The 18,577-nt window shown below is 38.4% G+C and overlaps 1 protein-coding gene across 1 annotated transcript in view; it reads left to right on the top strand.

Annotated features, from left to right (window-relative positions):
- The window catches only part of LOC142243222 (dynein axonemal heavy chain 5-like), a 638,472-nt gene that overhangs the window by 190,764 nt on the left and 429,131 nt on the right, over window positions 1-18,577 (top strand). The window contains exons 35-36 of the mRNA XM_075314893.1: window positions 5,350-5,549; window positions 12,858-13,011. Coding sequence (XP_075171008.1) covers window positions 5,350-5,549; window positions 12,858-13,011 — 354 coding nt within the window. The remainder of the gene's footprint in view (window positions 1-5,349; window positions 5,550-12,857; window positions 13,012-18,577) is intronic.

Here is an 18,577-nt window from a genome sequence, read left to right as displayed (position 1 = left end):
TATTTTCTATATGCTGTTTACCATGTGATAAAATTATTAAGACTGGTTTATACTTCTGGTTAGAACAATTACAGCAATACCACATTTATTTTTTTGTGTTTTGCCACTTTTGCACAATAAAAGCCATTTTAAAGAAAAAATAATTTGTTTTATGCATCACTATATTCTGAGAGCTATAGTTTTGTTATATTCTGCCGATGGCCCTGAGTGGGGTTTTATTTTTTTGTGGGACAAAATGATTCATCGTTCTTCATACCATTTTTATTTACATGCAACTTCTTGTTCACGTTTTATTCCACTTTTTTTCTGTGGTATAATGAAAAAGCATTTTTTTGCCACTCTTTTATGGTGTTTACTGAAGGGGTTACTTAGTGTGACCGTTCTATAGAGCATATATTTCTGAGCGCAGTGACAGCAAATATGTGTAGTTTATTTGTTTTTACATAAATATATGGATTTATTAGTATCTTATTTTTTTTTCTTTTGTGATTTTTAAAAAAAAAATTTATAATTTTTTTTAACCCCTTCACCCCCAGGCGATTATCCGGTTTTAGTTTTCATTTTTTGTTCCCCTTAATGAGCAATAACTTTTTTTTATTTTTGTGTCAATCTTGAGATATAAGGGCTTATTTTTTGAGGGACAAGTTGTACTTTTCAATGAAACCATTAGTTTTACCATATACTGTACTGGAAAATGGAGAAAAAATTCCAAGTGCTGTGAAATTGCAAAAAAAAAGTGCAATTGCATGATTGTTTTGGAGGTATTTTATTCACAGTGTTCACTATATGGTAAAACTGATGTGTCGGTATGAAGCCTCCGGTCGGTGCGAGTTTGTAGATACTTAACATGTATAGCTTTACTTTTATCTAAGAAGTTTAAAAAATTCAGAAGTTTGTTAAAACAAAGAATTGCGCTTTTAGATCCATTTTCTGTGAATCATAGAGTTCTCATTTTTCGGGATCTGGGGCTCAATGATGGCTTATTTTTTGCTTCTTGAGCTGATGTTTTTAATCCTTTTTTGTATGTATGCTACATTTTGATTGCCTGTTATTGCATTTTAAAATTTTTTTGCGGTGACCAAAAAACAATTTTTTGGCTTTTGGAATTTTTTTTCTCGCCACACCGTTTACTGATCAGATTAATTGAATTTATATTTAGATACATCGGACATTTCTGACTGCAGTTATACCAAATATTTGTATATTTTCTAGTTTTTTTTTAACTATATTAGTATCAATGGAGCGAATGGGGGGTGATTTGAACTTTTTAGTTTTTTTTTTATTTTGTCACATTTTCAAAAACCTTTTTTTTTTTTTTACATTTTTTTAATTTATTTTACTAGTACCCCTAGGGGACTTTATGGATCACCAGTCTGATCGCTTGTGCATTTCTGTTGATCAGAGCAGCAAGCTTTGATATGCAAAAATGCACTGTTCCTTTAAGAGCTGTCGCTCTGTCGGCTTTTAGAGGAAGTGTCATGATAGCAACGGGTCATTACATAACCAGTCACTACCATGGCAACCACAGACTCCCCATGATCGCGTCACGGGGCTGCCGATGGTAGTGAGGAATGGCACGATACCTGCTGCAGCCATTTAAATTGTGCTGTCACATAGTCACAGCGTAATCTAAGTGGCAAGCGGCGAATCCACCCACGCCTTTTAGCTCCCACCGAACCGCACTTCCACAGCTCTACTTAAGACAAAACTTAATGCAGAAAAACCCACAAACAAGCAACAACTGAAGTCATCTTCATTAACCCCTTCACGACCGGCCAATTTTTCGCTTTCCGTTTTTTTTCGCCATTCTTTTTCTGAGAGACGTAACTTTTTTATTTTTCAGTCAATATGGTCATGTGAGGGCTCATTTTTTGAGGAGCAAGCTGTACTTTTCAATGAAACCATAGGTTTTACCATATAGTGTACTGGAAAATGGCAAAAAAATTCCAAATGCAGAAAAATTGCAAAAAAAGTGCTATAGCACTATTGTTTTTGAGATATTTTATTCACTGTGTTCACTGTATGGTAAAACTGATGTGTGGGTGTGATGCCTCAGGTCAGTGCGAGTTCATAGACACCAAACATGTATAGGTTTACTTTTATATAAGGGGTTCAAAAAAATTCGGAAGTTTGTCTAAAAAAAAGTGGCGCACGTTTTACGCCATATTCCGTGACCCGTAGCGTTCTCATTTTTCGGGATCTATGGCTCAGTCACGGCTTATTTTTTGCGACTCGAGCTGACGTTTTTAATGGTACCATTTGTGCACAGATGCTACGTTTTGATCGCCTGTTATTGCATTTTGCTCAAAAGTTGTGGGGACAAAAAAAGTCATTTTGGCGTTTGGAATTTTTTTGCCGCTACACCGTTTACTGATCAGATTAATTGATTTTATATTTTGATAGATCGGGCGTTTCTGAACGCGGCGATACCAAATGTGTGTATATTTTTTTATTTTTTTAACCTTTTAATTTTCAATGGGGCGAAAGGGGGGTGATTTGAACTTTTATGTTTTTTTGTTTTTTTTTCATTTTTTAAAACTTTTTTTTTTTTTACTTTTTTTTATTTTTTATTTTACTAGTCCCCCTAGGGGGCTATTGCGATCAGCAATCCGATCGCTCTGCACCATCTGCTAGTCACAGCTACACAGCTGTAAACAGCAGATACGTGCACTTCCTACTTCCCTGGCCTCCGTGGAAAGTGAAAGTAGTTTATGTCTAGCAAAGGAGTAATCACATGACCCTGTGCTACCATGACAACCACCGGAAGTCACGTGAACATGTCACGTGACTTCCGGTATCGGGCGGTAAGTAAAACTTTACCGCGATCGCGTTTATAATGGCGCTGTCACATATTGACAGCGCCATTTCAGGGGTTAAACGGCACGAGCAGATAACGATTCTGCTCGTGCCTAGCAGGTACACATCTCAGCCGCTGATCACGGCATGCTGCTGCCAGCAGACCGCGGGCAGTAACGTTATGACCGCTAGGACGTAATTTTACGGCCCGCGGTCGTTAAGGGATTAAAGTCCTGGCAAAGCACCACAAAGGAGGAAACCCAGCATTTGGTGACAGCCATGGCTTCCAGACTTCAGGGAGTCACTGCCTGCAAAGGAATCTGTACAGAGTATTAAAAATGAACATTATTATTACTTTTGAGTCTCTGAAAGGAGGAGGCTTTGGTTGAAATACCTAAACGTTTCACAGGATATTTTTATTCAATCCCTTTAACTAAACCTGAAAGTGTCCACTTCAATTGCATCTCAATTCTTTTATTTTAAACCAAAATTGTCATGCAGAGCTGAAATCACAAAGGTTTGGTCACTGTCCAAATATTTCTGGACCTAACTGTACAATATTATCTCTGCATATGGTTTTTGCAATTAGTAGAAACTCCCTTTATGCTTTACTTGAATTTAGTTACTGATATATTGGGCAATTATTAGAATGTCAGACCTTTACTCTTTGTGCCCTATGCTGCATTTGTCTTTCTTTGTCTTTGATGCATGGCTGTCATCTTAGCCTTTCCAGGAATTTAATAAAAAACAAACAAATACTGCAGTTTCATATTTCATCAAATAAAATATTTCAGGTTTTATGTTTTTAAATGAGAGCTTACAACAAGTTTAAGAAAATGTTTAAAAATATATAGACTTTATGATTAGGGATGAGCGAATACTTCGATTATTCGGCTTCGCGAATATTTTTCAAATACCTCGCCGCTTTTTGACTATTCGCAAATATTCAATGCACAATGTAAATGGGAAACCCGAATAACAACTATTCGGAACTATTTGGGCTTTCCATAGACTTACATTGTGCATCGAATAGTCGAAAAGCGGCGAGGTATTTGGAAAATATCTGCGAAGCCGAATAATCGGAGTATTCGATCATCCCTATTTATGATATATAATATTGACACTTGGCACTCCAATTGTCAGACCCTGGCCGATCAGACATTGATGATGTATCCTAAGGATAGGCCATCAGTGCAAAAGTAGTGAACAACCGCTTTAAATAATGCTTTGTCAGTTTTCTTTGTTTTGTTGTGTCCTGTTCTAATTAAGATGATTTTTTTGTTTTTCTTGTATCATGCAATATGTACCGTATATACAGTGAATGTGTGCAATTTCTCATGTAAAAATCTTTATAGGTATATTTATGTGCTGTTATTTCACCCACCCACTTAATGCAATATGAATTTTTAAAATGACTAATAGCTGCCATTAAACCTCATGCTTTAACTATGGCCTTCCCAACTACAGTACAACATTACTAATGGGTAGTTGTCATTTATGTCACATGATTAGAAGATATGTCTATACCTTAAGAAATATTCCAGCATTAAAGAAAAATAGCAGTAATTTTAGCTGTAAAAATATACTTTATTTCCATGTTTCCTTTCTAAATTGAATGTTTTTTTCAAAAGTACAAAAGGGGAATATAAAAAAACAGCAACTTGTAAATAGCATCAGTTCGACAAACATGCAATCATAAAATATTCAGACTCTTTACACTATAATTGTGCACTTACCATGTAGGAACAGTTATTTATGTCACATTTGATATTTCTGTATCTTAAGAAACACTCATTCTCAGAAAACCAGCATTAATATCAGCTATAAGTGTAGACTTTAGTCTCGTAGTTCCATAATTGAATGTTTGTTTTTGGCAGAAATACAAAAGTATAATATAAAAAACAACTACTAGCATCAGTTACACGAACATACAATCATAAAATATTAAAAAATCTTTACACTTGTGAACTTAACTTGAAGGAACAGTTTTAATAGGATTAAGAAAAGGGAAGCATTAGTAGAATAAAAAAATTAGTAATAGAAAGGAGAATGAAAAAGACAACACTGTACATTGAATTAAAGAACTGGTAAAAATGGAGTCTTTAAGAGGTTTTGCAGTTTAAAAGAAATGCCTGAAGTCACTGTATGTGACTGCCGACTTCAGATTTGTTAGTGTGTAATATGCACACTGTCAGGATTACACAGTAACCCTTGTGTAGGTGAGTGTTTACGTGACCACATATATGGGATTTGCATACTTCCGAACTAGCCTCTTGTCTGCTACAGCATTGATTGTGTCTACAGAATATTCTTCTTAGACTGGACAATCCCTTTAAATTATGTACTGTATAATTTGTAAAAAGATATCCGTTGCATCTGCATATAATGACAATTCAAAAGGCTTTGGCCACTAATGGGATGTAGTGTCAGGTTACCTATATGGGAAATATGGGAATACTATGTCAATGTTATAAAATCAGCTTGAAATAAAATTGTAAACTTTCATTAAGTGTTTGGAATGCATTTGGATGATTTTCATTATTTTTGTTAAAGGACATATGTATCAGTGCAGTCAAAGAGAAAGATATTGAAGCAAAGCTGAAGAATGTCATCAACGAATGGAGCGCCCATGTGTTTACTTTTGCCCAGTTCAAGTCAAGAGGAGAACTTCTACTCAAGGGATCAGACACATCTGAGAAAATAGCGCTGATGGAAGACAGTCTTATGGTATTAGGTTCTATAATGAGTAACAGGTATCTGTTACATTCTCTCTCACTCATGTGCATAGTGTTCAGTAAACAGGAAATAAGATGCCATTTCTCATGCTTACTTGTTTTTGGTTGTTATGCAGCCTGCATAGGGAGCCCCCTTTTCTTCTTAAGAGACATTATTCCTTTATAATTACATCATTTATAAGAAGATTGGGTAATTTAGGACTCTAAAAGTACATTTTTATGTATACGCAAATACAGTATAGCTGGGAAATATTAGGTTTTCCTTGCATAAAGAGGAAGTTTCACCAAATTTTTCATGTTGAACTGGACTCCCAATGTGTAATAGTGTCTGCAGAGCAGAATAAAACATATTTTTTTTTCAATTTTTGTCTCTGATTGCTATTATCTCTGCAATAATGTATTAGGCACCTACTGAGTCAACTTTTTTAAGTTCCAGTGGGTGTAAGCAGATACATTTCCATGAGGGCTCATATTTCTTCCTTGTTTGATGTTAACCAATCATAAGTAGACCGTAACATAGCAGAGAAAGAACATACCTTAACAATATCTTAGATTTCTCATTCTGTGCTCTGATCCCCTCTTCAAACCTCCTACATGGTTAGAAAGTGCTGGTAGATTAGAGCACAGATGAGTCACATCTTTCCGAGAAGATTCCTGTGGAAGGAGTGGAAGCCCAGCTGAGTTTAGTTGTCACATTACAAACCATTACATCAGTTTTCTACTTTCCTAGGACTGTCCGCTCCTAGTGCTGCCCTCTCCCATCATGTGTTCGAGATTAATCACACTTATGAACAGCAGACAAAAGTGAGATGACTGTCACATCTCCCAACAGGCGATGTGTAATAAAGGGAAGTACAGCAGAGGTGACAGTGCTATGAAAGCATTAGAGCTGATGAGTTTGTGATGTGACACAACTAAATGCAACTGTGCAGAGACCCTATCTGAAATATGTGATTATCTGTGCTTCCTAATCAATCAGGAGGTTAGACCAGGAAAACAGCTGTATAGCATTACATCTCACTTACTGAGAAACCTAAGCTATTTTATGGACGTGTGTTATGATCCGGAACCATGGAAGATCACAATAGATCATTGGCAAAAAGGGTGACAAGAGCATTGCAAACTAATCTGGGCGCCATCCCCTTACTAACCATCAACACTAGAAGTAGCTGAGGGGTGAACTAACATCCTATGCACCGCGAACCCAGCCGGGGAACTAGCTATCCTAAAGGAAGGAAGGATGAATAGCTCTCTGTCTCAGAAATAGACCGCAAAGGTATAGCAAGCCCCCCACATTCAAAGACTATGGTGATATAGGAAAACACAATACACGGATGATAGGATTAGCAAAGGTGAGGCCCCATTGACTAAATAGGAAAGGATAGGAAAGGGGCTGATGGTGGCCAGAGAAAAACCCTACAAAAATCCAAATACCTGATAGTACAAAAAGGTCCTCAGATCGCACGATCTGAACTCCGTCCTATATCAGGCGCTCTTGTCAAACCAATGAACAGAAAGCAGGAACAATTACAAATTCAAGAAGCAACAAACACATGGACTTATAGGAGCAATACTCCAAACATAGCTGCAGGGATCTTCCCAGCTAAGCAACAGAGAGGGAAGATTTCTGCATGCAAATAAACTGACGACAACCACAACAAATGACAAACCCAGAAAAGAACAAAATAACATAATAAAGAACAAGCACTTATCTGGGGTAGATGTGCTCTGGAGCAAGATGATAAGGCTGGTAACTAAAGAACAAATGACAACCGACTCAGACTGCTAGCAGACCAAGGTTTAAATAGGCAGAGAGTTAGCAATGGAAACGCCCATTGCTCCAGCACACCTGGTGTCTGTCCAAACCATTCCTGGCCACAAGAGGGAGCCTCACAGCAACGAAAGCATAACGGACATTCACAACAGACGTGTTCTTTTAATGTGGTTTTGCTGGGTGCTTATAATTGTGCATCTCATAAAGTAAGAAAAAGTAGACACCACATTCAAAACTATCCAACAACATCACTTGGTCTTAAAACGGTTAACCCATTAGGTGCCACATACTTAGATTGCTAATATTTCCTCAACAGAAAAAAAAAAATGTTTTATTCCATTTTACAGCCACTATTACATTGTGTCAAGTTACACAAGAAAATTTGGTTAAAGGTTCTCTTAAAATAAATGTTTAAATGAGTTTACTTATTATAAAGATATATACATCTCAGCAAGTGATGGCATTTCACTAGGACCTATATAGAAGAAGAAAAAAGCTCCGCATGTAAACATGTGCACACCAGAAATTAGATATACAAATAAACCTTAATATGAAACTTAATTAAATGCTAAACACAACAAACAAGGTTAAACACATTTAAAATGACACAAAAGAGCTCCCTAATGCCCCAATGTAAGTCATAGTTGCCATAAGTAATAACCACAATAAGCAGTACAATTATACAGAATAGACCCCTACAGCGATAAATAGCAAAATACAGTAGCAAAAACACATATATATATATATAGTGCCTACAAGTAGTATTCAACCCCCTGCAGATTTAGCAGGTTTACACATTCAAAATTAACAGTGTGAAATGCACTGCAGCAAAAAATAATGTTATTTCTTTTTTTTTTTTTTTAATTGTGAAAAGTTTATTCAGAGGGTCATTTATTATTCAACCTCTCAAACCACAAGAATTCTGTTTGGTTCTCCTAAAGTATTAAGAAGTATTTCAGGCACAAAGAACAATGAGCTTCATGTTTGGATTAATTATCTCTTTTTCCAGCCTTTTGTGACTAATTAAGACCCTCCCCAAACTTGTGAACAGCACTCATACTTGGTCAACATGGGAAAGACAAAGGAGCATTCCAAGGCCATCAGAGACAAGATTGTGGAGGGTCACAAGGCTGGCAAGGGGTACAAAACCCTTTCCAAGGAGTTGGGCCTACCTGCCTCCACTGTTGGGAGCATCATCCGGAAGTGGAAGGCTTATGGAACTACTGTTAGCCTTCCACGGCCTGGACAGCCTTTGAAAGTTTCCACCCGTGCCGAGGCCAGGCTTGTCCGAAGAGTCAAGGCTAACCCAAGGACAACAAGGAAGGAGCTCCGGGAAGATCTCATGGCAGTGGGGACATTGGTTTCAGTCAATACCATAAGTAACATACTCCACCGCAATGGTCTCCATTCCAGACGAGCCCGTAAGGTACCTTTACTTTCAAAGCGTCATGTCAAGGCTCGTCTACAGTTTGCTCATGATCACTTGGAGGACTCTGAGACAGACTGGTTCAAGGTTCTCTGGTCTGATGAGACCAAGATCGAGATCATTGGTGCCAACCACACACGTGACGTTTGGAGACTGGATGGCACTGCATACGACCCCAAGAATACCATCCCTACAGTTAAGCATGGTGGTGGCAGCATCATGCTGTGGGGCTGTTTCTCAGCCAAGGGGCCTGGCCATCTGGTCCGCATCCATGGGAAGATGGATAGCACGGCCTACCTGGAGATTTTGGCCAAGAACCTCCGCTCCTCCATCAAGGATCTTAAGATGGGTCGTCATTTCATCTTCCAACAAGACAACGACCCAAAGCACACAGCCAAGAAAACCAAGGCCTGGTTCAAGAGGGAAAAAATCAAGGTGTTGCAGTGGCCTAGTCAGTCTCCTGACCTTAACCCAATTGAAAACTTGTGGAAGGAGCTCAAGATTAAAGTCCACATGAGACACCCAAAGAACCTAGATAACTTGGAGAAGATCTGCATGGAGGAGTGGGCCAAGATAACTCCAGAGACCTGTGCCGGCCTGATCAGGTCTTATAAAAGACGATTATTAGCTGTAATTGCAAACAAGGGTTATTCCACAAAATATTAAACCTAGGGGTTGAATAATAATTGACCCACACTTTTATGTTGAAAATTTATTAAAATTTAACTGAGCAACATAACTTGTTGGTTTGTAAGATTTATGCATCTGTTAATAGAGCCTGCAAACTTCAAACAAGAGCAGGATTTAACTTATTTGCATCTTATCAAACCTGCTAAATCAGGCAGATATCAACTCTGGGAGCAATAATAAGAAAATGGAAGACCTACAAGAACACTGATAATCTCTCTTGATCTGGGGCTCCATGCAAGATTTCACTCCGTGGGGTCAAAATGATCACTAGAACGGCGAGCAAAAATCCCAGAACCACAATTGGTGGCTGACTAAATACTTTTTTTTTCTCCCCCTTCTGTACCAACACTTAATGATTGCTTTAGGTCAGATCTCTGTAACTTTACTGATCCTTAAATTATACAGTTAGGTCCAGAAATATTTGGACAGTGACACAATTTTTGCGAGTTGGGCTCTGCATGCCACCACATTGGATTTGAAATGAAACCTCTACAACAGAATTCAAGTGCAGATTGTAACGTTTAATTTGAAGGTTTGAACAAAAATATCTATTAGAAATTGTAGGAATTGTACACATTTCTTTACAAACACTCCACATTTTAGGAGGTCAAAAGTAATTGGACAAATAAACCAAACCCAAACAAAATATTTTTATTTTCAATATTTTGTTGCGAATCCTTTGGAGGCAATCACTGCCTTAAGTCTGGAACCCATGGACATCACCAAATGCTGGGTTTCCTCCTTCTTAATGCTTTGCCAGGCCTTTACAGCCGCAGCCTTCAGGTCTTGCTTGTTTGTGGGTCTTTCCGTCTTAAGTCTGGATTTGAGCAAGTGAAATGCATGCTCAATTGGGTTAAGATCTGGTGATTGACTTGGCCATTGCAGAATGTTCCACTTTTTTGCACTCATGAACTCCTGGGTAGCTTTGGCTGTATGCTTGGGGTCATTGTCCATCTGTACTATGAAGCGCCGTCTGATCAACTTTGCGGAATTTGGCTGAATCTGGGCTGAAAGTATATCCCGGTACACTTCAGAATTCATCCGGCTACTCTTGTCTGCTGTTATGTCATCAATAAACACAATTGACCCAGTGCCATTGAAAGCCATGCATGCCCATGCCATCACGTTGCCTCCACCATGTTTTACAGAGGATGTGGTGTGCCTTGGATCATGTGCCGTTCCCTTTCTTCTCCAAACTTTTTCTTCCCATCATTCTGGTACAGGTTGATCTTTGTCTCATCTGTCCATAGAATACTTTTCCAGAACTGAGCTGGCTTCATGAGGTGTTTTTCAGCAAATTTAACTCTGGCCTGTCTATTTTTGAAATTGATGAATGGTTTGCATCTAGATGTGAACCCTTTGTATTTACTTTCATGGAGTCTTCTCTTTACTGTTGACTTAGAGACAGATACACCTACTTCACTGAGAGTGTTCTGGACTTCAGTTGATGTTGTGAACGGGTTCTTCTTCACCAAAGAAATTATGCGGCGATCATCCACCACTGTTGTCATCCGTGGACGCCCAGGCCTTTTTGAGTTCCCAAGCTCACCAGTCAATTCCTTTTTTCTCAGAATGTACCCGACTGTTGATTTTGCTACTCCAAGCATGTCTGCTATCTCTCTGATGGATTTTTTCTTTTTTTTCAGCCTCAGGATGTTCTGCTTCACCTCAATTGAGAGTTCCTTAGACCGCATGTTGTCTGGTCACAGCAACAGCTTCCAAATGCAAAACCACACACCTGTAATCAACCCCAGACCTTTTAACTACTTCATTGATTACAGGTTAACGAGGGAGACGCCTTCAGAGTTAATTGCAGCCCTTAGAGTCCCTTGTCCAATTACTTTTGGTCCCTTGAAAAAGAGGAGGCTATGCATTACAGAGCTATGATTCCTAAACCCTTTCTCCGATTTGGATGTGAAAACTCTCATATTGCAGCTGGGAGTGTGCGCTTTCAGCCCATATTAGATATATAATTGTATTTCTGAACATGTTTTTGTAAACAGCTAAAATAACAAAACTTGTGTCACTGTGCAAATATTTCTGGACCTAACTGTATATAGTGCATCTCCTTACAGTCTCAAAATGTATCCATTGTTGATGGTATGAGTAAAATATAAGTAGTCTGTGGCAAACTACAAGTAATCAAAATTATTTCCCACTTTTTTCCCACTTTTTATCTTTGGAAATCCTCTACAAAAAGATGCCACCAAATCATATACCTTGTTGTGAAGCACCTGTTAAATTGTGATGTTCAGATTTTATATATATATATATATATATATATATATATATATATATATATATATATATATATATATATATATATATATATATATATTCTATATCTCCTGCATGTATAATAAAATGTGTTTTGTCTTCATCATCTGTTACTCATTCCATCAGTTCTTCCAAAAGTTGGCGAGCATGCTTGTTCATGGCATGCACTAGACAGATGGAAGAACAAAACTGCAAAAAGTAGTCCTAGGCTTTGAGAATCATTTTATGACCGTATATTGCTGATATTCTGTGACATCTAATGATCTACATTGTCCAGCTGTTCTGACTCCTACTCATTGTTTTACACCTGATAGGTATAGCTTTAATGGTTCCTTAATGATTTTCTAACGTTTTCCTGCTGTAACTTGCGTTTTCATGATATTTTCCTATGTAATTCCCATCTACTGTATTAAACTTGTTGGCTTTAGTTTCTGATAAATAAGATCACACGCTGTAGACTTTTGTATTACCAAAAGGTTAGGTCTTAAATGTGGATCTATTCTATTAAAGAAAAGTCACTTCAAAGCGGACAGACGGAGAAAGAAAAATTGTAAAGCGCTAAAATTTCTAAGAGCAACTGAACAATGGCATAGATATTGCCAGCTGAGAAAATTCCCACACTGACATTTACTCCGAGGCCTGTGTGACACCTGTGATTTCTATATACATATCTGATCGATGTTGTGAAGGGGCTTGGATATATGGATACAAACGTGCTGACATTCAGCCTTTCAAATCTATTTTCTTCCCCTTACCTGAAGAGATTTCTTTAATATAATTTGCAGCTCCATTTATGTAGCTGTCAGTAACTTAGCATGTTGCTTAGCCGTTTGTATGACTTGTTCCTATTTCTTGCCAATTCAAATAGAAAAAATGAGTGGTCTATGATGCAAGCAGCAGTGTTTGTATTGTTTTGAAACATAATTAAAAAAATATAGTATATAATTTATATTTTTTATGTTTTGACTTGATTTCCATCACAATTTGACACTGGAGATTTTAACGAGTTCTATGGTTACAACTATTAAGCCAAGAAATGTTCTCCAAGTTCTTTGTAGTTCTCATAATTCTTTTTGCCCTATAATGGTATTATATGCAAAAGTCTTGACTATGACTTGTCTTTAATAGTGAATTTGTAATTGATTTGTGTTTTAAACAGATATAATGCACCATTTAAACCAACCATACAGCAATGGGTGCAAAAATTGTCCAACACTACAGAAATTATTGAGAACTGGCTCACAGTACAGAACCTGTGGATTTACCTGGAAGCTGTGTTTGTTGGTGGGGATATAGCAAAACAATTACCACAGGTGGGTATTATCTTAGGCCTGTAACCGCTGAGAATGATGATAGATTGAATAGCTACAAAGAATAAAGATATTGGAAATATACAATATACCTCAGGTGAGCATACAATGAGCTCAATGGATAAGCTAATTTATATGGAGACATTTATGGTAACCATGCAACTTAATCCACATCTAAACCATAACTTTAAGACTAGGCCCTGAATTATGTTACCCTTTGGAATAAATAGCCATGAGACTTCAAATTTGACATACTTCTTTAAAAGGGTTATCTAGCTAAAAAAAAGTGACTTAGACAGTATAAAATTGTAAATCTTTTTGATTTCCAATAAACACACTAAGCTTTGGACAAGTCTACAGTCACTCTATTATTCCCTGGTATTCCCAATGCAGGTGGGCAGTCTTGTAACTACATAAATACAGTTTGCATCCTTTTGGTCATGTATTGACAACTGTCATCTAGGTTCTCAATACACTTCTATGGCGAGAAGCCAGATGGGACAGTTGGCAAGTGAACACAATTAAGCAAATTGCATACATTTGTTAACCTGACTATCCACTCACATCATGAACACCCCAGGAGCATGACAGTGTATGTACCATATGGTTTCATTTTTTTCAGTCACATAGAATGATTGAAGACTTGTGTGGTAAGCTTGGATATCCCCATTAGGAATAGAGGCCTAATATCAAGTCATCAGTGCAGGGAATGGCCAGTACACGCCAACTGTGTCTGGACAGTTGGTGCCAATCAATTATTCCAGTGGAAATGGTAAATTTCAGTGTTCATACAGGTGTGGTATAAATACATTTGTTCACTTCTACACCCACGTGCGGAAGTGGTGTTGAATTGAACAAATGTATTTATACCACACCTGTATGAACACTGAAATTAACCATTTCCAGTGGAATAATTGATCGGCACCAACTGTCCAGCCGTGGTTGGTGCGTACTGGCTATTCCCTGCAATTTTCAACTGTTCGGAGCCTACTGGAGGACTCCTATTCAGTAGGCCGGTCCAGAAGCCTCCGGTTGGTTTCGGTTTTGTGACTATTACAAGCCTTTTACTATTGCTACAAGGTGAGTGCATACAATCCAAGCACTCCAAATTGTCTGAATTACTGCACCCAGAAAGCACAGTCTCCCCTCTTCCTTCATAGGAATCAATCCAGTCTTTAATCAAGACATTAGTGTAATTTCAGCAGCTTCCTATTGGCATTATGTTGAAACAGAAAAAGGCTTTATTGTTGTCCCTGTGGTGACGTGTATAAGAGTGCTGTCTGTCTCAAATTGCAAGTAGCTAAGCCAACCTACAACTCGGTAATGGCTAATAATGGCACAGAGAAGGGAGCTGGATTAGTTATAAAATTATGTATCTAAAAATGGCATTGTGGCAAAGTGTGAGCCTGTCATCAGGTCTCTTATGATAGTAAATGAGCTGATGACAGATCCAATATACGGTACTCCAAAGCCGTTAGTGAGTATTAAGCATAACAAACTACATACAATAGCCCACACTAAATGACTAGAAAATAGTCTAAGATTCCTTGTGTTTTGGGGCTCAATTGGGTAAATACATAGTGCCCGATTTGTCAAAACATTTGTACTAGTATTCTGGCATAAACAGCTTTGAAAGTCTCATATTTTGGGTGAATTTGAGGCTACACTAAATTATAGCAACTTATGGCGTTCCAACGCCATTTTTGCCCACTGCCATCAAAGTGGTCATAAGTGGGACTGAAGTGTGGAGGTTGCCAGTTGTCAAATTCATGATGACCTGTGGCATTTGCTAAGCCACAAATTTTACTCCCGCATGGACTAGAATAGGATTTGTGACAAGCCGCACATGGAGGTGCAATCCACTTGTCTGATGCTCCTAATTCATAGAGTACAACAATTCCAATTAGACAAAAATATAGATCGCATTATCCATGGGATATTAGTACTTAAATCCCTGTATGGTTAAATTGAATATGTCCACACATCAAAGTGTATTAGAAGAGGAGGGCAAAATGATTCATAGAGACATGCATCTCTCAATGAATCAGGAGCATCTGACTCCAGACATCCTCTTTATTAAGCCTGGTGAGAACAACGCAAATCTTGATGTATCTGAACATCTTGCTGATTACATAACAAGAAAGTTCAGCAAAAAGATTTGCATTGCAATGTTCTGGAGTCTATACTGGTCATTCGTTTAAGGGCAACTACAGTTTTCATTTGTGTGCCTGACGTCCTGGCCTTCGCTTTGAGCGCATCTTTAGCTTACTAGGCCATGTGATATCATGAACCAGGACAGTGTAAAATCTTTTGCTTAACCCTAAATGTAGATGCAACGTGGCTAAAAGGGTTTTATGGAAATATCCTATATGCCCTCCTGAAATGGAGAATTTTTTTCGTAAATGTGTTAGATCACAGGTCATCTAGTAATTGAAATAAATATAATTAATTGCATACATGTTTGATCCTCAAGGAGTTGTCCAGGCTTTAGTCATGAGTCTGCTGTCACTCTATATCACTGCAAACTTGTGAATCCGCATAGAATCCTAATAGTGTGCATATTGCGCTCTATGATACTGGCACCTGGAGCAAGCATGCTCATGACTGCAAGTATTCAATTCGCATACTGTAGGCCACATTCCAATTTAGATGTGTCCAGCCTCACTTAATCACTTTTATTGAGCAAAGCCGTGTAAGTCTAGTCAGCATGGGACTCAACGTATGTAAATTGCATATTTGTGGTGATGGTACTAGCACAGGAGAATTCTGACACCATGCATACAGTGTGCTGTGAGGATTCAGAAATCTGCAGTCGCACACAGTGACTGAAGACTTGTACTGCATGCCTGAACAACCCCTTTAAATGGGATGTCCAAGTTGTTCTCATTCCCATTGTACGCCCACATAAAAATAATTAAATCTATATTCTCCTCCTGTGTGGCAGCAGTTCCAGTGATGTCTGAAGTTGCGCTCCTGGGCCCCATGTGAGATTATGACATGCAGGCCACATGAGCAATCAGCAACCATTTCCTGCTCCCTGCCTTTGTATATTTGAGCAGGAAGTCAGCAGAGATCTCATCTCCTGCTCAAATGCCCAAAGATGGGGAGACAGATGCTGGGTGCTGATTGGTCGCAGAGCTCGCGTGTCCTAACCATGTCACATGGGCTCCAGGAACGTGGCTTTAGAGGGCGGTATAGGCTTAATTATTTTTCCGGGGGCGAACAAGGAGAATGAGTTGGCGTTGTCCAAGTAGTAGACCTCTCCTTTAAGAAGATTACATTGTGATAAATCTATTTCTAGCCCTTATAATCAGAAATCACACTAATTTACAAAAAAACAATATATGCCTGCAATTGCAATGTAAAACCATTCTGCTAAATTATAAATATGGCGTACTGTACAGGGAGAAGCAGCTCTGGTTGTGCACATAGCTGAATGGCTTGTTGTCACTTGAAAAGCAAACCAATTTATAAGCAAGAGAGAAGGTGGATCAATAGAGAAAATGAGTGTGTGGTGACAGTAAATTGATAGATCTGTAGAAGAGCCCATGGGGAGAATGGTAAAAGACTCTGCAAAAGAAAAATACATAGTAGGCATGGGCACATATGTTTTCTCGGTAGGGACAGCCCGCGACACAATGCTGAACAAAGGCTAGCTGTCCCTTGTGCCGGTACTTGTCAGGCAAGATATACATTGCCTTGGTTACTGCATCTATAATATATTTGTATATATGTATGTAGAGATGTTAAAACCTGAAATATTTTAATATCCTTTCATAAAAACATATTATTGGTAGTTGCATGCCTCATTTCTGATTGTATGAATATTTTCTAAAGTGATTGTACCGATGTAAGGATATGAATATTGCTCAATGTCACTATTATTTTAGCCTGACTCTGTAAATATATTGAAATGGACATAGGAGAGGATGCGTCTTGTACAGCAAAGGGAGTAGATTCTGACATCCACGCTCATATCATGACTCACATGATTGATTTTGTTATAATAGCATGACTTATCCAGCAGTGTCCTGTAAGATCAGGGTGACATGCCTTCTGGTACAAGCTTTGTTTTTTTTCTTCTTCAAAGCTCATATGTATATCTAAAGGGCTGTAGCTGAATCTACTGGGATAGTGGATGACCTTTGCAATTTAATAAGCCTTTTTGATATTGATGAGAAATCTGTAACTGAAATATTCAATCAAAATAAGACATTTAAAGGGAAAAGAAAACAAAATGTTTTCTCTTGTCATCACTGAAATTATACTGAAATAATTTAATATTATGAAAAGAATTTAAAATATTATGGACCTGATTCATCAAGATGGCCATTGTTCACGCCGGTCTTAATGAGGGGGTGTGCTGGAGTCAGATGCTCCTGATTCATGAAGAGGAGCTTCTGATGAGTGGTGTGCCCCTCCATGTGCTATGCCACAAATCTCACTCCTGTCAGGTACTGGACTAAGATTTCTGGCATAGGGAATGGCACAACTAGTCGTGATCCAGACAAGCTATGACGTCCCGCCCATGACATGCATCCATCCCACCCCAGATCTGCCAATTTTGTTGGAGCTGGGAGAAACTTGCATGTAAAATGCCAAGTCACAAAATTTAGGAAAAACTCTGAGTTGCACCAAAATTATGAGGGTTTTAGGTGCAAAAGCCTGCTTCTATTAAAGGTATATGACATTTAATTTACTGTTCGGTTACACAAGGATTGACTTTCTTTTGACTAAATTTCCATTTATTAATTTAATTTTAGAAAACCAGAATAAAACACAAAAGAAATAAAGGACAATGAAAATGGAACTATACAGCTTCCATGATGGTTGGTTCTAATACATGTCCATAAACCAAATTACAATCCTAATATTTACTACCGTATTATTATGGGAGTCAATAAAAGGATTCCATAACATGAGCATCTTCGAGAAACTGTGAAAAGAAAAACTTGATTGAGAGAGAAAAAAAGTGATCACAGCGATTTGGAGGCAGCGTGTTTTCACTACATCCAAAATGCTGCGTTGTGCAGTGCAAGCATAGTGGACGGGATTTCTAGAAATCTCCTGCCTACTGTGCTTGTGTTACCCACAGCATAACCGGTCATGAGGTACGGCTTCCCAAGACGCAGCATGGCAATTTATGCTGCGGAGATGCAAGTGTTCTCCGCAAGGAGCACAAAGAGAGTCTGCAGCGGCCTGAACCCTAATTGTGGGCACGGACAGCTACGGTCTCATACGGAGAGCAAATGTGGCGTCTAGGACACAGCATGTCCAGATCGTGGGCACGTAACCCAGGAACATCACTACATACGTAGCTTAAATATCTGGAGTTTGGACAGACCACTAAGAAAGACATACATATTCCATGTGTAGCTATAGGGATGTAGGCAGCGCATTGACCCATCCTAGATCCTAAAGCCTGCTTTACACGTTACGATTAAGCATATGATATCGTATGCGATCATAAGCGCCCCCATCGTATGTGCGGCATGTTCAATTTGTTGAACATGTCGCACAAATGATTATTTCCCATCACACGTACTTACCCTTCCATACGACCTCGATG

Source organism: Anomaloglossus baeobatrachus, chromosome 6 (genome assembly GCF_048569485.1).
Source record: "Anomaloglossus baeobatrachus isolate aAnoBae1 chromosome 6, aAnoBae1.hap1, whole genome shotgun sequence".
NCBI lineage: Eukaryota > Metazoa > Chordata > Amphibia > Anura > Aromobatidae > Anomaloglossus > Anomaloglossus baeobatrachus.
This window is presented reverse-complemented; position numbering and strand designations above follow the sequence as displayed.